A 24,233-nucleotide genomic window follows, 5' to 3' on the forward strand; every position below is an offset into this window, starting at 1 on the left:
GAGCTACTAAGTTTGGCTCAAGAAAGGAAGGAAGGAAGGAAGGAAGGGAAGGAAAAAAAGAAAAACAACAAAAATCACAAATAATGAGTTCAAGAATTCTTCTCCTAATAAGAATCATAACACAGCCATGCTAATTTTCATTCCACATCATGGACAACATTTCTGGAACATGTTTGAATTTTCAACATCTGTTCAGTTCCAGTCACTAAATACAAATGAAAACACTGGGCCTATCCATGGGCAGTAAGCAAGAGATACCCAGGAGAAGCCATACATACTTTGCTTTGGCAAAATGGTAATGTTTAGCTTCTATCATAAGCAGCTGTAAATTCACTTATCCCCGCTTATAAAATTTTTCAAAGACTATACTTTCAGGGCAGAGAGCTGCTGTTTTGGGTCTGAAACTCATGAGGCCAATTTATTAATCTCCCTGAAAAGTGTTTTAGAAAGATGTATTTTTGTGATGTTTTATATAGTACCATCCCTTTAGACATGAATATACTGTCTTAAAAAGTTTGGCTATATTGCCCTAGCAGATTAAAGGCCAGAAAGAGAGTGAGGCTCAACCTATCTGTCTCAAGTATAGACCCATGGGGTCAGCTCTCCAGCCTGAGCGTGACAGTCTCAGCATCTATTGCTGCAAGATGTTCTCATGCCCGATGCAACTACCTGTTGGGGTACCACCCAAAGTTAGTAAGAAGCTGGAACACCATAGAAATAAGGGTGAATGATCAGTCATGGTAGAGTGAAGCAGAAGTTGCAGCATCATTATCCCTTAAGGAAGTGCAAAGCTGTTCCTAGGTTTAGTAGACTCTTTCAGCCCCTAACTGATACCATAAAAATATGTGCTCTGATTTTGCATTTATTTTGCATTGATTTAATGGGAATTTACAAAAATTTATGCAATGTGATTCCCCATTAATCCCTAATCACGTGACAGAGTGAAAGAGTCTACAGCAGATGAATAACATTTGGAACATGCAAGAACACGGGTTCCCAGAGCTGAAAATGCCCAGTGATTGGACACACAGAAGATGAGAGTGGAATGATTCTGTGATTTAATGCATAACTTACATTCTCCTCTGCACCTGTGGGGACTGAGTCCTCTTTAACTGACTAAAGGAAGATAAAAACAAAAGTGAGAGTTAAGATGTTACAAAAAAAAAATGTTACATAAAAGCAAAGGGTTAGTTGGGCTAACAGCCCTATGGTGCAATTCTTAGACATTAAGTTGAGTGTGCAGACCTTGTTCCAAAAAGAACTTGAAAGAGGCTTACAAAAATGCAGGCAGTATGTAAAAATCATGTATTTTAAAGTGCAACAAAGGGAAAATTAACACACAGGCGAAGCCAAGATACAAATGGAGAGGGGAGGGGTGTTGCTACAGAAAACACAAACCACAAAGTCTTGGCTATGGGCTAGCAACACATTTGCCATTACATTTTCTCGTGGCCGATGAAAAGATGGACATACGATTTATCTCAACGCACAGTCATCGTTAGGTAAAAACAATATTCTGGTAATAAGTCTAAAGAAGTCCATTCCCTGGTCACTGCAGAGCAGGCAGGCACTGTGATACAACAAGCAGGGTCCTTAGCCTTGTCCTGACCACAACGCATGGCCAGTGGCCCTCAGTCTGGGTCAATTTCATCTTGTCAAAGTGCAATTTGGCTAAAACATTGCCATGGAGGCCAGAGAGCTGGAGTCCAACACGTCTAAATCAAACACTGTTCTATTCCCTAGAACTGTGGTCCCCAACCCCTGGGCTGCAGCCCGGTACTGGTCCATGGCCTGTTGGGAACTGGCCGTGCATCACCACCTGAGCTCTGCCTCCTCCCCACCCTTCCATGGAAAAATTGTCTTCCATGAAACTTAGAACCCGGCTGCACAGCAGGAGGTGAGTACCTAGCAAGCAAGCAAAGCTTCATCTGTGTTTACAGCCTCTGAGCTCCACCTCCCTCCTGCCCACTGTCAGTGGAAAAATTGTCTTCCATGAAACCTGTCCCTGGTGCCAAAAAGGTTGGGGACCACTGCCCTAGCGTAATTCTGGCATATATAATCCTTCCCCAAACAGGTGAGGAGTGATCCCAATCCTTGCAAAGGCCAATGCCATAATCATTCTACCAGTTAGCCAAGCTCCAGCTTTAGAGGTTATCTTTGCATCTTTCCTTCAGTGGTTCTTAAACTTTTGTGGGGATGGTGGTGATTGCTGACCACTGAGAGACTCATTTGATAGATCTGGACCCTCCTTCCTGCCAAAATGAATATAAACAAAATACTTTGCAAATAATTTCGGGGTTCATAGACCTTCTGGCTCTCTTCTCTGGGATTCCAGGTTAAGAATGCTTCCTTGTATCCACTTTGTTACTAAGTCCCACCATTTTCTCCCTTTAAAACATCCAGGGGGAGAGGAAGAAGGGAAGAGATATTTACAAGTATGTCTTCTGCACTGAGTGCCTTGCCTGCACTATCTCACTTCTAGGTTTTCAAACCCTCTTTCCTGTCCCTGGGTTGGTTGTAACCACACTAGTTTTTATCTTTGATTTCCTGTGTCTGGAAAGTTCCTGACCATTGATTGTTCTCTGTATTCCCGAGGAAACTGGCAACATGGTGAGGAACAGAGGAACTAATTCTGCTGTTTCCTTGATCTTCATTATGGTTTCAGATTTCCAAATCTTTCTGATGTTTAAAAAAATTAGCATTATAAATACCGCCTGTTCCCCAAAAGATAGCTATTTTTTACTTTTCAAGTTGTACTACTCAGCAAAACATCCCTTACTTTGGGGATGGATCCATTTGCACATCTCGTGTGCTTCAGTGATTTTCAAACCATCTTCTCATTCTCAATCTGTCCATGTACCACCTGTATTTACTTGATATTTTTCTTTAAATTGACTTTTTACTGAAATATATATTTTTTAAAAAGTCACATTACAGTAAATGTAATAGCAACATCCTTGCTGTAAAGAGACTGTATTAAAACAAATGCAATAAATAAAACAGAATTGTTAAGAAGAGAGATCAGCAAGTGTTAGCACAGTGGTAAATGCCTATTAATACCAAGAAGACACTTTCTTCTTAATGTTGCCAAAAGAATTGGAGTGGAATGGAAAAAGGAGATAGCTTTTTACTATGTAACTGATTAAATTTTTTTTAGGACTTTATCCAAGAACCATCCAAAATCATTTTGAACTTTTTTGTATATTTGCACACTGGCCCGCAGGTGTAGCCTTCATGTCAGCAGTTGAAATCTCCAGTTAATAAAAGGACCCAAAAGTGGATAATGAGAAGCCAGGTTCTGGTTCCCCTTTACCGTTTGGCACATGTTAAGAGAAAAATTCTTTCCTGATGCTCAGAATCCACATCTAAAGCATCATGGATTGTAGAGTCACGTTCAAATTCACTGGTTAGCCTTGGGCAAATTAATCACATCTCTCTGAGCCTCAGTTAACTTACCCAAAGATTGACTATTAGACTATCTACCAAACACAGGGTTGTTTTGAGGAAAAAATAAAATGCAGCATGTGTAGGGAAACTCATGGCTGGACATGGTGGGAACAGAGCAGGTGTAGTCTGGCAGCTGTAGTGCAGTCACACAGTTCCTCTTGGTACTTAAACACCGTCATTTATGTGCCAGTTGGAGACCCTGGAAGGTGTGTGTATGTGGGCGTGAGGTGGGGGCGGGAACAATGTGAACCATGTCTATAATTAGAATTCAGTTGTCTAAAGCCTTTTCTATAAGTCAAGGTATATGAAGTGGAGCAGAAATAAAGATTTCAAGAAATGGACCCCAGAAGAGAACTCACCAATGGAAATTTCAGGTGAATCTGCTAACTCCACTAATAGTAGTTCTGGTTAGGGTGCTGGTGGCTGGGAGAGCAACACAGTCCAGCTCAGCTGTCCTTGAATTAGGTGTGTACTGGGGAGAAGGAGGGTTGTGTGGATGCCAAGGGTGGGTCTTGTCAAATGGGGTCACTCTGGGGCCCAAACAGGTGAACTATGGCAGGCTTGTGAGGCCCAGCAGTGGTGATGGGTAGGGTGAACCAGCATGGACCTTCCGCGTGGTGGAACTGCTGGTGGCAGTGGTATGACGTGGGGACAATCACCTAGTAGGGACATGGGGCAGCCCAGACTGACTCATGATCACCTGTCCTGGGTTCCTAGAACTATTTGGGCATGGATTTATGTCCATTAGTCTATGAAGATTGCTGATACTGACTTAGCATATGTAAAGTCCCTAGCACAGTGCCCGCACATAGTATGTTTTCAATTAACAGTACAACTTTCATGAATTCTGGGGAAAAGTGACACTGGCTAAGTCTAGTAGGCCTATTTAAGATTTCTCTTGACTAATTCTATGCTGCTCAGGCCAGATGTGTGTTTGCTCCTGAACCCCTTAAGAACAGACATTTTTAACACTGCTTTTAGGTTATTTTAGGTTCCAAAGTTGCAATGGGGTAGGGATGATGTGGGCCTCAGTTAAGATCTTGATGATATAATATACAACAAAGGCACACTGACCTTTGTAAAACAAAAATTTTGGGTTATACTAACTTCAGCCCATTGTGCCAGTATTTTGAGATCTTTATCGTTTACATTTTGGACTGCATTAATGAGCCCACCCAATTTATAAACTTGATAAGTATGCTTTTTAGGTCATTGTCCAAGTTACTGATAAAAAGTTTGAATACACAGGGCCAAGGCCAGATTCCAGTGGCCTCTCCAAAGACAGCTTCTTGCAATGTGTTTTGTTCCTTAGTAAATATTCTTTATTGGCTTGTATCCCTCCATCAGAGCATGCATTAGATGAACTGTACAGAGCTGAAAAAAAAAGGTAATACTAACAAAAATAATAATGATTAACAACTCACATTATGGGGCTACTATTGGGCTATTATTTTCAGGCAGTGGGTCAAGTTGCTTTTCATTAGTCTTCCAAGTTAGTATTCAAAGTGGGAGCAGATTTCTCTTAATTTCTAGGCCTCTATTCCAACATGTATTAAACTTTCACCCCTACTCTAATGTTACACCTCCCTTTGGGGTTTGAGGTTTGTTTCTGCTCTTGCTGAAAGCTGATGGTGTATTAGAGGATCCTCATTGAACCAGTTCTTTGGGCCAAGCCGGGATCTCACATTTAATCTGTGTTTGTACCCAGCCTGGTTTCCATCCTCAATACATAATGACAAATGAAGGCTTCAGGCAACTTTTTCCTTTTCTCTGTATGTTCTCCATGTAGGAGAAAGACTATGAGCCGAGGAACTGGAAGTATCAGATTCTAATTCATTACTCTCTGCTGCCAATGAGTATGTTGTAGGGAATAAACTCTGAGGAGGAGGAAAAATGACTTCGTTCTTCCACATCAGGAACAAATTCAGGAAGGGAGTTTCAGAGACAAGAAGAAAAACTGGACGGAATTCGTGATAAAACAGCTCACGTTGGTGTAAAGGAGAGAGGAACAGAATGATATGAAAGTGAAGTCTCACCTCTGCAGACCGAGGGGCATTTATTAGGTCCTCAAACTCCCCAGCACAGTCAAGAAACTTACAGAGCGTGAGACGCTCATTCAAATCTGAAAACCAGAAACAGTCCCAGTCTTCTTCCCTGAACTGGACAGCTGGGTATTATCTGGTGAATCTAAAAATAGTTCAGCCTCATAAACAACAACAATAAATATCTAGTTTAACATCTATAGGATCCTGCTTGGACATTTATGTTGCCAAGAATAAGGAGCTAAACAACATATAACTTATCAGTATTCACTTGAATAATAAGAGTTTCTCTAAAGGGCACATTCAATTCTTAAAAAGAAAGTTTCTTTAAAATGCTTTCACCTGTTATTATTTAAGCAAACATTTGTCCTGTTCCCAGCAGGTCTTCTGTAAACACACTGTGACCATGTGACAGCTCCTCAGTTCATTGATTTCAGTAGCCCTGAGACCTTTCCTGTCAAGCCCGGATTTTCCAGCCTCTCTCTCAAGTGCTTCCAGAATCGTCCAGCCACACACCCAGACTTCCTTATTAATAACTAGAATCCCCATGGGAAGGTGTAAAAATCTGCATTTGAAACAAATGATCCAGATGAGTTTTTAAGTTCATTAAGTCTATTTTGATCTCTACTGATTGCTCTCTTCTTTAAACACCCCTGGTGTTTGTCCCCTATCCCCCACAGATAACACAAAATTGCAAACTTCATTGTTTTGGAAAGGGCTGTAACTCACTGAGTACCAGTCACTTGGAAGCATTCTTTTTTTTTTTTCCTAACTTAATCCTCCCAATAAACATGAAAGGTAGATATCACTGGCTGCTTTTATATCTGAGGAAACTGAGGCTCGAGGGTTTAAGTGACCTGGTGAAATTCAAACAGCCAGTAACTGTCAGAACTGAGATTTGATAATGTGTCTCTGTGGCTTCAGAGCTCACATTATATTTCTTTCTTTCTTTCTTTTTTTTTAAAGAAATGAAGAAATGCATATGTTTTTTTTTTTTTGGTTTTGGTTTTTTTCGACAGAGTCTCCCTCTGTTGCCCTGGTAGAGTGCTGTGGCATCAGCCTCGCTCACTGCAACCTCAAACGCCTGGGCTCAAGTGAGCCTCCTGCCTCAGGCTCCTGAGTAGCTGGGACTACAGGCAAGCACCACACCTGGCTATTTTTTTTTTCTATTTTTTTAGTAAAGACTGGGTCTCATTCTAGCTCAGGCTGGTCTCGAACTCCTGACCTCAAGTGATCCTCCTATCTGGGCCTCCCAGAGTTTTAGGATTACAGGCATGAGCCACCTCGTCTGGCCTCTCACATTATTTTTCCACTCCAGCATTTGTCTCCCCAAAAGGAAAATAGGAAAAGGGCTATTTTGAAGATATTCCAAATATATCATTTACTAATTACATATGCACATGTGCACACACACATGCGCATGTGTGTGTATATATCATGTTCCTCCAAAAGAATTTCAAGTCTTTTGATGATAGCAAATGAGTCTTATACCTTTTTATACTTAAGGTGGTGTTGGCACCAGAAGCCACACATGAGCATTTAGTCATGACCACTGATTGATTGTTCATACTTGAAGAAATGATGATGACATCATGCATTGAGCACTTACTATGTCTCAGGTGCTCTATATGTACAGTTATTGGTTTTTCACAACACTGTGAGATAAACATGGTCCTTAACTTACAGATAAGAAAATAGGGTCTCTGAGTGGTCAAGCAACTTGGCCAGGGTTACACAGCCCAATCTTTTTGATTCTGTTATGCAAGACTTTACCATATACAAGAATTATCAAGATTACATATCCCAACCCTCTCATTCAACAGATGAGGAAAAAGAAACACAAACAGGGCAAATAACTTATGTAAGGTCACAGAGCAAGTGGCAACCCAGTTAACCCAGAATAATAAAGGGCATATTTACTCCAGGTAACTGGATTTTACACATTTTGGGAGAAGTACAATATAATTTGAAACTAATTTCCTCAAAGGTTATTTTTGTTTGTATTTTATAATAAGAAGTATTTCAGCAGTCAAGACTATAAATCAAAATAACTTATACTTTCATTCATATCCACAGCCTATAATGGGAAAAATTCATTTCTGATGTTTGCATCTATAGACTTATAAACTTTGAAATCAACTTGTTTAAGAGCTTCTCAATTAAAAGAGAGAGAGGGAAGAAGAGACGTTAGGGTTAGTTAATAGTGAAAATGTAAGAATTTCCTAGCTTTGTCCCATTGTATTTTTCAAAATTTTTACAAGGATGATTTTATAACCACAGCCTTTCTAATTTAAAGGCAAGAAAACAAAGGTCCTCATTTCACTTTCTGCTAGAATATAAGCTTCCCCATGAGAATATAAGCTGGAAAAGAGAAGGCATTTGTTCATGGCTATTTTTTCAATGCTTAGTACTTAGCACAAACTATTTAGCACAAAAAAGTTAGCACAAAGAAAGTGATTAAAATATTGTTGAATAAGTGAGACTTCCATATTTACTTCCATATAGAGCTTTTCTTTCTGATTGGGTGCAAGAGGGAGAGACAGGTGATTTGGTTTTCAGTTTCTCTTAACTTCATGATTTTAATAATCTACTAAAGAAATAAAGCCGAATAATGGTGCAAAAGACACTGAGACTGAAATCAATGAAATTCTACCATTAGGGGGATGAATGTCAACTTGTCCTGATTTTTATTTTCAATGGAAATAGCTTGAACTTCAAAGAGGAACCACTGTGTGCCTTACAGATTCCAAACATCAAATAAGCCCTTGAGGCAATAGCTTAGCAGCTGTCCTGAACTGCACAGCACCCAGAGACAAAGCAATTGATGTGGTAAGTTCCCCAACCCTCCTGAGCACAGAGGAAACAAACGACAGAGGTAACAGTGACAGTGACTGGGCACTTTTGTGATACATGTGGTGGTGTTTCACCGGCATTATTTCATTTAATTCTTACTTCACTTCTATGACATAGGTAGTATTATTATTTGCATTTTACAAATGAGGAAACCGAGGCTTATAGTGTTGACCTGAGACCCAAGGTCAGGTCTGTCTGACTCCCGACTTTTAACACTTCCATCAGTATTCCTCAAACTTCAGTCATTGGCCAACTGTTCCTGCAGTTTTTGCTGTGTGTCACGTGTCATTCTAGCAGCCATGGAGTGTGCGGCTCAGACTTGCTGACGAGGACAGTCCCCCACCTGCCTTGCCTTCAGCTTCCACCGCAGTGTTCACGCTGAGGGTCTGCCCTCCCTGGTGGCTCCTGCCAGCGACCGAGCACGGCAGAGGGACCTCGCCCTTCACTGCTGTCCAGCGTGAAACTCCCGGAACGGACAATCTGTACGCTAAGAGCCCTGTTGGCTTGGCCGAGGCTTTCTGGCACCACTCTGAGTCTGAGGCTCTTTTGAGCCTCTTCCTTCCTTCTCTCACTCCCTTGCCAGGTGTCAGACCCGCCCTATGGTCTGATGTCCCTCTCCCCACCCCCCCTCCTCCCCTTTATCCCACAGGGACCTTCCTCCCATAGATCCTGGCATGTCAATTCCGCCTTGCTGTCTGCTTCCTGGAGGACCCACATTTACCATTCTTTACCTAATATCGGTGCCATTATTCACGTTACACTTTCCTTTTAATTAGATTCATTTTTAAGCTAAATACATGGAGTCTCACCTTGAGCAATATATACATGAAATCTCGTTTAATGTGCTAGCTCTATTTTTCTGATACACTTTGAATAAATAAAGTGTTCAAACATGAGTCACTTAAGTCCTCTTCCTTGCCACTAACATACGCGTATGCACTTGGAAATTGTTCCCTACGTTATATCGCTGGCAATAATAAAAGATATTTTAAGACAAGTCATAGTGGGTGGGGGAAGGAGGAGGATCAGAACAGAAATGGCAGCTGACATCATCCAAAGTTTTCGTGAAATACTGGCGTTTGTGTTCTGGGAATAAGCGAGAAGGAAGATTTCGGTACAACAGGAGCAAACAGGAAAGAGGCTCAGAAATCCAGGTGGACTCTGGACAAGAGAGTGAAGCCGACACCACAGCGGCATCTGAATTTATCATCTGCTTTGCGTGGAGTGCCAAGTGGCATGGGTGTTTTGATGAAATTACTGAGTTAGATTTTTCCAGCTCTGTGAATTATACCCACCCCCTCATCCCTGCCTTCTTGCTCATCGTTCGGCCAAATTTAAAACAGGCGGGAGCTCTGAGCATGTGTGGCAGCTGGGGCTTGCTCAGCAATGATGATTAAGGAAGAGCTCGCAGAACTGCTCAGCCCCACCCACCATGTCCCTGCACGCCACGCCCCGTCCCTCAGGTACTTGAATTCTAGACTGGGGGTGGGGAATAGAAGACAGAGATTTGCATCTTCCTGTCACAGAACACAGTGCGTGCTTGCCCTGGAGGTGAACGGGCGGGCACCCTGGTTTTCTAAGAGGAGAGTGAAGACCTAGGGCTTCATCATGACTGATTCTGTCTGGCTGGGGAGAAGCAAAGACAGAGAGCCCCGAGGAGGGCCATCTTGCCAGGGCGAGAGTGCTCACAGAAAACCAGGAGGCAGCCAAAGTCATAAACCATTTTAGAAGGAAAATGAAATCATGAAATACCACAACCCTGCCTCACGCATCGGAGTCATTCAAAGAATGAAAAATTCTACTTGTTCATTTCCTTTTCTTCCCCACGAAACAAGTTTATAACGTGATAGACATTTCATTTCCCAGGAGTACCTTAAAAGAAAGCTTTCATTCATTGGTAAGTTGAGTCATTTTGAAGAAGAAGAAGAAAGGGGAATTAAAAACCCTCCATGCATTGTTGGGTACAACGATTGGCCCAACAGAGATAACTTCTCAAGTCATCCCAGCCCCAGGGACTCTCTAGATCTTGAAAATCAGACTTACCTTTTTCCAAAACAGTTTGCCCAGCGGCAGAGAGGTGGGTGCTGATTTCTCCTTGGCACCGTCCTTCACTGTCTCAGTGGACGTCCCAGACTGCACGTGCCCGGATGGGTTGCTGCCCTTGGGGTTCTTGGCTGCCCCTTGGGTCTCCTGGGGTGTAAAGTTGGCTTTGTCTGACTTACTGTCGGCCGAAGTGGTGGGTGACTTTTCAGCACCCTAGAGAGTTAAAAACATTCCCAATGGTCTCAAGATTTCAAAAGTGAAAGATCTTTTTTTTTTTTTCAAAAATACATATGGGCTGGGGTTATGCATGATGTTAATTTTCTTCTTTATAATTTTCTGTATTTTCCACACGTCTACTGTGAATATGGATTTATGTTAAAATCCTGGAAAAAGTCAAGATTTTTTCCTTTTGGAAAAAATAAATATAGAAGCTGTATTAATTATGCTCATGTGAGTAGCTCATTAGGAATCAAGGTGATGGTAGGAGGACTTTGCTGTTAGAATGCAGAGTGCTCACCTAGGCCATCGCTCTCCAAATGGTTTGATCAAGTCAGCGAAAACATTTTGAGCATGCACCCCCAGCCCATGGATTTATTTATTTATATATTATAAACATGTATTGCTTTATTAATCCAAGTTAGCAATTAAAGAAGGGTTAAAATATAATTGTAATAGAAGTTACGAAATTTTTCTCCCACACTCCACTTTGGGGGAATCCATGATCTAGGCTGCAAAGTAAGTATAAGGCAGCTCGAATGGCAGTTGGGGAAGGGGCTTTGAATTGGAAGAGTAGCCACAACCCCCCCTTCCTCACTGTTAGATGCAGCCTGCCCACTCCACAGTGACAGCTTCATCAAGTGTTATTCATTCGTTCTCTGTTTCCTCTTGCCCTTTCCTTTCTCACCCCATCCTCCTTTCTTCCTCCTCCTTTCCTTCCCTCTCTCTGTCTCTGTCTCTCTCTCTCTCTCTCTCTGAGTGGCTATGCTGAAGTCCAATTTCAAAACATCAAATTTCTTCAGTGAGGGAGCGCTAATTTCAATACTCTGCCACCCCCTGAATCATGGGATAAAGGAAGGGTTGGGAGAATTATAGGGACAGTGTATCCTGACATGAGTGAATACTGGCATTAAAAATGTTACCGCCAAGTTCATCTGACCTAAACTCTTCATCCTAAGCATCTTGTTTTATGATGTTTGCTCCAGGGACTGGTGACTCAATCCCCTTTAAATTCCCAGGGGAACTGGAATTGACTACACTTTCTGACTAAAAGAAAAAAAGATCTTGAAGTAAAAATGAGATATGGACAAATTCAGGAACTTCCACAATATTTTTGATGCCGGAAAGAGTCTTAAAGACCATGCTGTCCAATGCTCGAATGTTCAGGGATGGGGAAACCGAGGCTCCTAATCTGCCCCACACTAAGCAAAGGGCACAACCTGGCTAAAATCTAGACTGTGGCCCCTGCCCATCACTCATTCCTGCAGCAGGTCGCCCCTCCAAAGGGTGTCTGCAGACAGCGGGAATTTCACTATTTGATGCAAGACACAGCGTCATCTCTGCTGAGTGTTTTTGGTCCTAAGAGGGAGTCACATATTGAGCAGATTCTAAGTTCAAATCAAGATAAAGAACTAAAGTATAGAAATAGCTTTTGCGATGGTTGTTACTGCAATAATCCCATTTCCATTTAAAAGTGTACAAAACTACCAATCAGTAGAATTTAAAGTAAATGCTGCATTTTATAAACAGTGAAGTCAAAATGGCCAACCTCATAAGGCTCTCGGTTACGAGTGTTCCAAATAGTGTTGGGCACCTGGTGCTATTTTAGTTCTAAATGGTAATTAAATTAAAGGAAACTAGTTAAAGAGGAAGTAACCCCCGCCCCCAACACACACACACACACTAAAGTAGCTTGCTTTCTTTTTCAGAAAATATAAGTACTGGGCCAGGCACAGTGGCTCACGCCTATAATCCTAGCACTCTGGGAGACCGAGGCGGGAGGATTGCTTGAGGTCAGGGGTTCGAGACCAGTCTGAGCAAGAGCAAGACTCTGTTTCTACTAAAAATAGAAAAATTAGTCGGGCGTGTGGTGGCATGAGCCTGTAGTCCCAGCTACTCGGGAGGCTGAGGCAGGAGGATCGCTTGAGCCCAGGAGTCTGAGGTTGCTGTGAGCTAGGCTGATGCCATGGCACTCTAGCCCAAGCAACTGAGTGAGACTCTGTCTCAAAAAAAAAAAAAGAAAAAGAAAAAAATATAAGTATTATTTATTCATTTATTCATTAAAAAACTACATGGAGTGCCTTCTATGAGCCGAGATGTGTACTAAGTGTTGGTGTTACACATCCTGATGGAGAGAAACGACACTAAACAAATAATTCCACAAATAAAAGTGGAATTATTTCAACTGTAACAGGTACTACTGAGGGGTGAGGGGATTTGGTGCCACCCCACTCCCGTCACAAGAAAATCTAAATCAGGGAATTGGATGCACTCATGACAATCAGGGCAGGCCTTGCTGAGAGGGGATGGCCGAGCTTTGATCTGAAGGGCGACTGGACATTAGCTGGGAGGGAGGAAGCGTGCTCCAGGCACGGGGAACGGCTGCTCTGGGGTCCTCTGGCAGGAGGACACGTGCAAGGATCTGAGCAAGGGGTGGTCAAGAGGGGCTGCCCCCAACATCTGCCTCTCCTCCGGCTTCCCTGGGAGGGTCCCCGTTTGCTCAGGGGCCCATTTTAGATCAAAAACCCCGGGCCTGGGGCTGCCCTCCTCTCTACCTCTAAGGAAGGGCTCAGGTTGGTTTAAGCGGATCGTTAATCCTGCCCACGTGGCTGCAGGAAGGGCTCAGTTGCTTAGTGGTCCCACGTTGCTTGGGTTTTTATACTCTAGATGCTGTACTACTTTTACAGCTCAAGGCAGCCCCTGAAAAGCGCTCAGCCCACTCGCTCAGAGTCACATGGGGGTGACAAAAAAGCTCCCCAGGCTCTGGAGTTCTAGAATTTCTCTGGGACAGCTCCAGTTGACCTGATGCATTACATACTTGGCTGATTTCACCACACAGCCTCCTCTCTCTCTCTCTCTCCTCTCTCTCTCTCTCTCTCTCTCTCTCTCTCTCTCTCTCTCTCTCTCTCTCTCTCCCCCTTTCTCTCTCTCAGCCTAGTCTCCCTGGACCATTGTTGCCTCTTCGAGACATAATTTTCAACTTTAAACTTTGATTTAGTAATAACAATAACAGGTTACAGTCCCAGGCACTGTTCAAAGCACTGAATGTTCTAACAATAGTCCTATAAGGAAGGAACTGATTATTATGTCCATTTTACAGAGAGGGAAATTGAGGTGCTTGGTGGTTAGGTAACTTGCCCGTGGTCACACCCATGAGGGGCAGAGCTGACAGCTGAATCCAGGCACTGACAGTGACTCTAGACTACACTGTTTCCAACGAATCAAGGTCTCCCCGATCCCTAGGCTATTCCACCCAACAAGGGATAGAAATGTCTACACCACCCTTTTCAACAGGAAATACCACCTCCCAGGGGGGAAGCGCTGGGGTGATACTGCCCTTGTTCTGGGGAGGGAGGTTATAAAACATTAGATATTAACATGGTCTGTAACCCTCCAAAGGACTATAGTCCATAAACAGATACTCAATGTATTTGTTATATTAAAATTTCATGTAGGAAGGGTGAGTGACGGGGTGGGAGAAGGCCTAAAAAGGCATCACGGCAGGGGGCTGATAATGGGAAAAAGGTTGAAAAATACATCCACACTCATCAGTTTTACAAAGAAAGGGCCACGTTTCTTCTGTTTGCACTGGGAAGATACTCAGAGGCCCTTGAAAAACATCCCAAGGGCATGACTCTATCATGTTTATAGTAACGTAACATATGACTCTAATGTATTTGTGTAATTGTTTTGTGAAATACATATCTCCCCTGCTAGACTTCAAGCTCCTTGAGGGTAAAAGGATCTTGATCTCCTTTATATCCCTATTTCCCATCAAGGCTTGGGTCTGGCACAAAATAGATAATCAATCAATCAGCCAATCAATAATTACAGATTATGAAAGGGACCAGAGAGGTACCCACCCGGGACTCTGCCATGTTTCCAGCCACACACCCCTTTCTCCCTGGGCTACCAGTTCCCACCAGAGCTCCATCAGGCTTTTCATTCCGGGCCCACCCCATTCCTCAGTTCCCAAAGAAGTCCCCCGAATGGAGTTCTGCCAGCATTAACCAGCTTGATACTCTCCTCGCACTGCAGAGGAGATGACAGAAATTCTAACCATGTTGTCGGAGGTAATCTCAGGAATAGGGGTGCCAGATTTAGCAAATGAAAATGAGAATATAGGATGCCCCGTTAAATATGAATTTCAGATCAGCAAAGAATAATTTTATAGCATAAATATGTTCCAAATATGGCCTGGAACATATATGTATACTAAAAAAAAAATTTCTTGTTTATCCAAATTTTGAATTTCACTGGGTACTCTCTATTTTATCTGATGACCCTAACCCATGAAATTCAAAGGTATTCCATTTGGAGATTTCATGTCAAATAACTTTACCTTCTTAATAAGTTTTCATCTTGTTTTCACATTTGGGCGTGGGAGAGAGGAGATGTTAGTAAGATGCAAACATTACACCAAGAACCCAAAACAATGGATGTGTGGCAGGGCTTAGGGATCGCCTGAGCCAGCGCTAATGCTTCACCTGCCTGGCAGACAGGGTGGGTGCTGGGAAAACCTGAGTAGAGAGGGGAGTGTTTCAGGGCATGGCAAAAACATGCTAAGACGATGCCTTGTCTTGTGCGCATGTTGTCACCAACATTGGAGGCCATGTGAAAAAGTCTGATTCTGAGACATCACATTGTGATTAAGCCAAGAAAAAAAAGATTCAGATTCAGCAAAGGAAAGCTGAAACTCTTACAATTTATAACAACAAACACATTTCATTTATTAATTCCATACTTCTTCACTGTTTAAAACTAAAAAAATTCTTTTTCTAGGAAGGAAAATTGAGACGTAGAGAAATAAACCCAGGAGTTAGCCAGAATTGGTAACCATTGTATTTTTGTTTACAACAAAACTAAAATATAGTGTTTTATCTTTGAATTTGCTTTAATCTCCCCTTTCTCTTCTGAGTAAGAACCCCGTGGTGAAACTGAGGGCATCACACCTCCTAAAATCAAGGGTCATTGATAGAATCTGGCTGGTTATTTTAATGGCCCTATTTTGCTAACTCTGTAGACAAGAGAATAATCAAAAAACGAAAAGAAATAAACTATCCTAGGTAGAGATAAAAGCCAATGATCTCTACCAAACTGCTGCATAAATGAGAAATCACAACATTTGGGAATCATCCCTTATACTTTAATTTACATTTTTATGAAAAATACATTGAACGTAACTCAAGGCAAAACCCTAAATTTTTTTGTCTGTGTTACAGAATCCCAAAAAGGATGCTTTCTCTACATCTTCCCAGCATTCCAGAATCTACCCTTCCCCCATGTACCTCAGTGGCAGGATCTGAGGCCATTGATTTGGGGAAGTCCTGGGAATAATAACATCAAGCTTGGGTGGTCCATTTACGGGTGGCAAGGGATACTGCAGTTGTGAAATTTTGTAGTGCATGAAAAAATGAATATCATAATGAAATGCAGATCTAGGGAGAAAGTCATACACTTCTTAAACGTTCAAGGCCTCTACTCACAAAAGCTCCAAGTGGGAGTTAAACTAGATTCCTTCGTGTGAGATTTATGACATGTTTCACTAGCAGTTACTAAGTTGTCTTCCATATCCCATGGGACCACATTGTAATTTTCCCTCTTCCCCTTGCAACACGTATCACTCTCTCTTTACGAAACAAAATAAGCCCGTATGGAAATTGCAGGGTGGCTTCATAACATAGTTTTTTAATGCAAATACAGATACAGCTATGAGAACTTTCTATGGAGCTCTTATTTGCATGTACAATCCTGATACTATAACATCCAGCTGGGGAAGTTTTATTAATATGTTCATTCAACTTGGCAGAAAGTGGTTGATATATTTTAAACAAAATTTTAAGCACACTGACCCAATTCAGGGATCTTTTAAATTGGTGGTTTCAGACAAACACAGGTACCTTCTTAGACATTAGAAGCGTAATATCTCCAAAACTGACTTCGATGTTGTCTTAGCTTCCCAAGGACATGGAGCTATGATGAGCTCTGCCTTCATTCATTGTTTTTTTCTGCCTGGGATTTCATTTGGGTTCAGTGTAAGTTTAGTTAATATTGGGAATGGATGAAACAGACCACAGAAAGATAAAATTGTTATCTTGAGGTTAGAAGAGTATTTCCCCAAGTGTAGGAAGCATACCATTGGCAGATCAAGATGATTTTAGATTGTACAGAGATATGATATTAAGTAGCATTATGTGAAAATACTTTTCAACTTTCATTTAATTCTTCTAATAACATTCTGGGGAGAGTCTCAGTCTGGTGCTGGCATGTCTTTAACATTTTTCTGCCACTGGTCAATTAATTGCCTTTTAATAAAGCTAGAAAGAGCATCAGATTCAGAGCTTAACAGAAACGAAGTAGCTAGAATGTAATAGTTTTTTTTATTAGCCATACTAATGGTTACTTTTGTCTTATGAAAAATAATTCTGATTTTCTATGCATGATATCAAGTTTCCTTTTATGATACATTTCAATAGGAAATGGGTCAATTTCAGTATAAAAATATCAGTAAATAACTGTATATCCAGCAACAATGGTGGTATGCAAACGACCCACATTTGGGAAATACTGGGTTAGATGAACACTTTCAGAACCCTGGTCCACACTAGGAAGAAACCAGTCTGAGATGTTTATAACTATGAGGACTTAGGGAAAAAAATCACTGAAGTGTGATTCACATCGTCTCTTATTCTCCTTTAGTGTTCTCAGCCACCCAGGGCTCTGATTTCACAGGAGAGGAGCTGGCCGGGCTCAGGACGGCAGGTGTATCGTGTGGTGAAGACCAGGGTTCCTCTTTTTCCTCCTAGTTTACCAAGATACAGACCTTATGCCTAAAGAATTTTCTAAAGGCGAGTCCTAGCCTGGGGCTATCCAGGTGCTTTTTCTTGGTGCCTTTAGGCTGGATCTCGGATGTCTTCTGACCAGCTTGTCCATCACAGACACTTTCTGCTCTGGATGCCTTTGGGGCAACAGCAGTCACTGCCTTAGAACTTTGTTTTTAAACAAAATCCATTTCTTTTCCTGCTGTTTTAAAGTGCATTAATACATTGTGACAATTTACTGCTGGTGTATCACCCGCATCCCCTAACCACAAAACACCAAGTGAATGTTTACCTTTTTTAAACTCTCAGAGACAATTTGCTAAACAGCATATTCACAGTCAACTTCAGGGACACACTGATTTTCAGCAGGGTGACCTATTTGAATGACCCAGATTAACACACCTCAAAAAAAATAGAAACCCAAACCCAAACCAAACCAGACAAAAATTCCCCATATCTCAGTAACAGGACAGGCAGACTCTGTCTGTATGACTTAAAATAGCCAAATGAAAAATTAAAAAAAAGATAACACAGTCTTCACTTGATAGTGTTAAATATCTAACAGCTATTGTCACACGGGAAAGAAAAGAATACCTGCACACAATGATTTATTTTTGCACCCTGGAGTCAAGGCAAATATCGCCACTGAATGGCTTTTATTCTCAAACCTCTCTCCTTTAATTCAGTATTAGAGAGTCCATGGAAGCAGTTATCACCCCCCAAAATCTCGATTCACTTCTAGATGGGCAGATTTCCCAGGCAAAGGACGTGTCTAGAGTGAACCGGTCCGCTGAGCCAAATTGGTGTGTGTGGGAGATTGGAATGGAAATAGCCCAGCTACAACCACTCCAGATTGTGGACTCAAGTTACAAAGGGCAGGGTATTTTGTGTGGAGCAGGTAGTGTGCTAAAAAATGGCACAGATTTTTCAAAAGCATGAATCCATGAACATTAGTAGAAAAGACGTCAAAACGGCAAGGCATGAGAACCAGGTCTGTAGGAAAGAGATCTGTTTGTGGGAGCCATGGACAACCTACATTCACAGAACCCTCTTTTGAGAACCCAGCTCCACCAGCAGTGACCCCACAGCCCTCTGGGCAGGAGAGTGAGATTTTATCAGCTAAGTAAATTCAGCTGGGACCACAATCTGGGTCAAGAAAGAGTCTTGGTGCACAACCAGCTAAAGAGAATGAGTGTATCAGGTCAGCTGGGAAGCCACATGACACACCCACACACTCACTGCTTATAGCCTATTACACCATGTGGCCTCAAACAATGCAAAACACGGAACCCAAAGAGAAACATTTTGACCCAACCAGTCATTGGACTTGACCCTGGTCACCTTGTAGCAAATGGATAATTTTATAGGAAAATGTGTGTAGATGCTTCAGCTATACATTTTTTCCAATGGAAGAAGAAAATCCTAGAGGAACCAAACAATACAACACAAACGTCGTCACGTCGTTCAACCAGTTTCACACGGGATTATGAAAATAGGGACCACCTACATTCAAACAGAGCTCGACAGTTTACAGGGCATTGTCACACCTTCTTTCAATCCTGAGCTTCAGGAAAGAACATTTTTATTGTTCCAATTTTATAGATGTGGAGAATGGGGTGCAGACAGGTTAGGATCACGGTACTACCAAGGAGCAAAACCAGAGCTCTTCTGAGACAAAATCTCAGATTCTTTTTCACAACCAACTCCTTCAGATATGGGGAGCAGATGTACGGAGCAGATCAAGCTATACATTTGATCCCAGTGCCTTTCAAAGCACTTTGCATTATCAAAAAAAGGACCCACGACACTTATCTGTCACCAAGTTCAACTTCCCTCACAGCTCCTGTGAAATTTAAACCATGTATTCCACTAGAGGTAACTGGCCTCGTCAAATGTAAAGGGAGAACATCTCAGAAGAAGTTATTTTAAATCAAAGTTATTTTGAGGGGACTTGGCTGAATTTCTAGGATGACAGTGAAAAATCCCGGCTCTCTAGAGTGTCCTAACTCCTCTGCATGGCCCTCCACTTGGCAAGGGTCCCACAGCAGCTATTTTATTTCACCAAACAATTGCCTTTGCAGTGGAGATTTATTTTTTTTTCAAATTACATGAAAAACAAAGAACATATTTTTTATAAAACAAAAATACCGCATCTTTCTTCTACTTTAAATGATTCTTTTTTCCTAGATTCCCTGGTCTTTCTACACACAACTAAAAACACTGACATGATGATATAATTATTAGTATTCTGCACTTACTCTATATAAATTGGTTATTGTGACATTTAGCCAGAATCAGTTTATCTTTCAAGCTTCCCACTAACATTTTCATTAAACTACCATTAACATAAATGAAATATTTTAAAGACATTCTAACAGCACTATTAAATTGCTAACTATATACATATATACATATTTATATTCAAAAACAAACAAGGAGACGCAAATCCAAATCCAACTCTCTGCAAAAACCCAAATCCAAATCCAATTCTATGCACAAACCCAGACATATACACACTTCAAAATACCTACCGTGTCTTCTGGATCTTTTTTTGTTTCAGCTTTGTTAGGCGAAACCTTAAAAGTTTGAGAAAACCAAACATTAAAAATCATGGCTCTTTAGAGTGATTTTTATTTCATTAGATACATAATTCTTTAAGGTGTTCCAGTTCACCGTACAGGTAAAGAATGAAATGAGAGGTACTTTCAGTTGGGTAGAAACCCAAGGGCCTCTGGGTAATAACAAAGTTAGCACATTAATATCTTATAATGAAATGCGTCAGCTCTTATACATTCACCGAGTTTGACCACATTCAAAATTGTCTTCCGGAAGGCCACAGACTTCCCATAAATTCTATCATTACACCAAACACATGCATAGCCCTGTGGTGTTTGTGGCACATGCTGTTGACTTTTATTGTTTTATCTTCCGAAGTTAGTCTTGATATTTGGAAATAGCCCAGACATATTTTAGGCTGTCTATTTAATTATGCATTCATTCTTCACAAGCTTTTTTATTCTCTGAGTGTCTGACATGTGCCAGGCCCTGGGCTCTGCCCCCGGGGTGGGGGCGGTCAGAGGTAAACAAGCAATGCAAAGACAGTCTCTGCCCTCATCCAATTAAAGCAGCAGACTTAGATGCAACAAGACAGAAAGTGATTTCTACGGTGTTTTATTTGCCATTTGAGTGGCAAAACTGCTTTGACAGGTCAATAACGCAACTGGAGGTATTGCCAATTATTTTTATGATCAATGACCATGAGACATCCAATTGCAACGAATTCCATTGCATGCAGCCCCGTTACACGGTCTGGGGGCCTCCTGTCCATACCATGGTTCCCAGCTCTAAGGGCTGGCTCCCTCGTAGCCTGATGCAACCCCGCTCCGTCACGAAGCATGTCTTGTCCCTGTTCTACGTTCCTGCTGCATCATGATGGTAATCCACTCAGTACCATAACATTCAAATATGCATTATTCTTAGAATTAATAAGACTTCTGAGCAATAGAATTGAGGGGAAAAAAGGGAGAAAACGGCTTACCAGAGTTTTAAAGAAACTCATGATGGGATTATTATTCTCCTCTACCTCTGCTGTCTGGGAGTCCTCCTTTGCAATCTCCGGTCCTTCTGGGTCCCCGGGGACAGAACGACTCACAGTGCCTATTTCTTGTCCTGCTTCTTCCTCTCTGTCAGCTATGCCCTAGGAGCAACACAGAGTTTTCACAGTCACAACTTGTTGAATGTGAACCCTCAAAGTACTATTTTTGCTTCACACCCCTTTCTCCCTTACCCCTAATTCCAGCCATACTTCTCCTGCCCACGAGCGTGCGGAACAATCAGGAGCTTATGAGAGTCGCTCTCCCTTCCCTCCCCGCTCTTTCTAACATATTCAGCACTTGCAGTCGGTTGGAGGGACATTGTTTGGAGCCAAAGGGTAATAAACACAGCCGTGCACGTCGCATTCTAAACAAAAACCCTTTTCTCCCGATTCTGCAAAGAGGTTGTGTAGGATGCCAGTATTTCCCATCTTTGTGGTCTCCTTGTCTAATAATTTGTACATTGTCCCCAGAGATGGCTCTGTTGTTTCCCACAATCCCCTCAGAGCTGAATCATATCAACTAAAAAAAAAAAAAAGTACTGGTATTAAAAAAAAAATTCTTCCTTTGGAATCTGAGAATTTATCAGTGCAAAGGACGTGATACGGGGATAGATTTTCTCCCCAACTCACCCAGGAGGGCAGGTTGCCTTCTGAATCCTTGCCCCCATCCACCTGCACGACTCTGGGACAAGACACTGCCGTCTCTCCACCTTATGACTGCAACAGCCCCCTGCCCTGTTTTCTTGGGCTCTCAACTCCTTTGATCTGTTCTTTACTCAACAGACCCCATCCTCCCACTCCTCCCACCCTCCAGTAGCTTGTGAAGGTCCTGGAGCCGAGCCCCAACTCTGACGCAGGGTCTCCGATGGCTCACCTGGCCTGGCCCACGCCTAAGTCTCCACCCTCCCCGTACCACTGTCTCCGTTTTTTGGAGAGCTTTTTTTGACCTTCTCAAACCATAAGCTACTTCCAACCTCCTGGCTTTGTCTGGAACCTTCTGCCCTTTATCTGCCTGTAGGTAATTTCCATTCACCTTTCACGTCTCCAGTGTCACCTGTTCAGGGAAACGCCCCACCTGAAGTGCTCCCTCTTGTCATCTCCTCCACTTCCTCTTTTTAAAGAAATCTTAGCTGCTACAGCGGTTTTGTTTACTTGCTCAGTACTTGCGCCTTTGCTCACACTCCCGTTAGACGGTAAACTCAACAAACACCGGCAGTATACCTACTTGACTCGGTGCTTTTCCCAAGCACCAAGGACAGCGAGGCCCACGGAAGGCACTCAGTAAACGTGTATCATTTGAGTACCTAACGGATGATGGGTGCAAATAAATGAAAATTTTACATAAGTGGGATGGTGCTATCTGTATCAACTTGCTTTTCTCATGCAACAAAATAGCACAGACCTCTTCCCACTGCAATACAGCTAGACCTGCATCACCACGTCTCAGGTGGGATTTATTCCATCGCTTGATTGTAACCTTAGTTAGTGTCTATTATCCTTATTGGTGGCCATTTATGGTGCTTATAGTTTTACATCTAGGGTGTTATAAGCAGCATTAAAATGGACGTTCCACACTTTTATTTTTCATCACTCAAATGTGTCTATATTTTCTTTGGGTAAATTACCAAGAGTGAAATTTCTGGGTCAAGAGGTAGGCGAATTTAAAACTTGATAAATATTCTTGCAAACGTGTTAGAGGATGTCACTAGAATGGTCCCGCAGGCACATCTTTGGTTTTGAGAAGTTGCTTGGTGCACTGGTGTTGGTGGCAGGTGAGACCTAAAACGTGTCCTAGAAGGAAATTCTGTTGTCTCTTCCTAGGGATTTCTGATAATTCCTGTGTGTGGGCTGAGAGAAGCCCACCGAACCCGTGGCATTTTTGTTTATTTTGACAACTTCCCCCAATAGTGGAGTGGGGTATGGTAGCATCGCACCCGGACTCCTGGATTTTATACTTCTTCCTCTGGGTTTGGTAGCATCTGGAAACCTGGTATAAACTGATATGGGTTGACTGCCCCACTGCTGAGGTACAATTTAACTCGTTTAAATGACTATTTATTAAGCACTACAATGTTGAACTTCCAACCCCCTATGTGATGGTATTAGGAGGTGGGGCCTTTGGGAGGCATGGGGGTGGAGCCCTCAGGAATAGCATTAGCATCCTTGTAAAAGAGACCCCAGAGAGGTAAATTTTAAAGTAGCCATAATGAAAATGCTCTAATTAACAATTGTGAATGTGCCTGACACAAATAAAAAAAACAGAAGGCCTCAGCAAAGACATAGAAGCTATAAAGATGAACTAAAATGGGAATTTTAGAACTGAAAGATACAAGAACCAAAATAAAAGGCCCCGGGAATGAAACCAACAGCATCATGGGAGAGTCAAAGACTCAGTGAAAATCTCTATTAGAGACAAAGAACAGTAACAAAAAAAGAAGGAACGAGAGAATGAAGACACAAATCACCAAGATCAGGCTGAAACTGGAACATCACCTCTGACCTGCCAACAGCAGAAGGGAAAGAGAATGCTACAGTCAGTGCTACACGCATAAGCTGGACAGCTAGTCAAAAAGATCCCACTTCATTCTTACAATGATCCACAAGTATACACTATTTGTAATTCCAATTTTACTAATGAATAAAGTGATGCAGGAAAAGAATAAATAACTTGCCAAACATCGTGAAGCAGAGCTGGGATTGGACCCCAGGCCCGAATGATTTCAGAGGCCAGAAGCCTTTAAAAACCAGGCTACATCGACTCTCTCAAGTCCCTCCTTCAGGCGTTTACTCAAATATCTTCTCACCAAGGCCTTTCTTATTTTAAGTTCCCTCCTCTCTCTCTCTCTTCCCTGCTTTATATTTTTGCACTTTGTTACCATCAGCCATGCAATATATTTTACCCAAAGACATACGGGAATTTAGTGCATGACAACAATGACAGCTAAAATCTATAGATGTAAAGAAGGACTTTTAAATTAAAGGTGCAAACGCAACAGAGCAGCTATCTGGGAAAAAAGAAAACAACTAACTTGTCATAACTCAACCCTACAGTAAGATAAAATCCAAATGGATCAAAATACTAGAAGAAAACATGGGAAAGCTCTTTTAAATTTGGATTGAGAAGGCCGTTGTTTCTATGACTTGAAATCTAGAAGTCATGAAAAGAAATATGGAAAAGTCAGAAAATCCAAATGTTTGCAGAAACATTCATTCGAC

General features: G+C 41.9%; 1 protein-coding gene across 4 annotated transcripts in view; it reads right to left on the reverse strand.

Moving 5' to 3' along the window:
• The window catches only part of BCAS1 (brain enriched myelin associated protein 1), an 86,918-nt gene that overhangs the window by 21,990 nt on the left and 40,695 nt on the right, over nucleotides 1–24,233 (reverse strand). For 3 of the 4 annotated variants that reach the window (XM_045529579.1, XM_045529578.1, XM_045529577.1), the window contains exons 5-8: nucleotides 20,961–21,119; nucleotides 19,954–19,998; nucleotides 10,386–10,598; nucleotides 1,075–1,116 (exon numbers count right to left, since the gene is read on the reverse strand). In XM_045529579.1, the coding sequence (XP_045385535.1) occupies nucleotides 1,075–1,116; nucleotides 10,386–10,598; nucleotides 19,954–19,998; nucleotides 20,961–21,119 (459 nt within the window). Of the gene's footprint in view, nucleotides 1–1,074; nucleotides 1,117–10,385; nucleotides 10,599–17,424; nucleotides 17,560–19,953; nucleotides 19,999–20,960; nucleotides 21,120–24,233 lie in introns of all 4 variants that reach the window. The other variant, XM_045529580.1, reaches the window with a different exon arrangement.

Source organism: Lemur catta, chromosome 17 (assembly GCF_020740605.2).
Source record: "Lemur catta isolate mLemCat1 chromosome 17, mLemCat1.pri, whole genome shotgun sequence".
Taxonomy (NCBI): Eukaryota; Metazoa; Chordata; class Mammalia; order Primates; family Lemuridae; genus Lemur; species Lemur catta.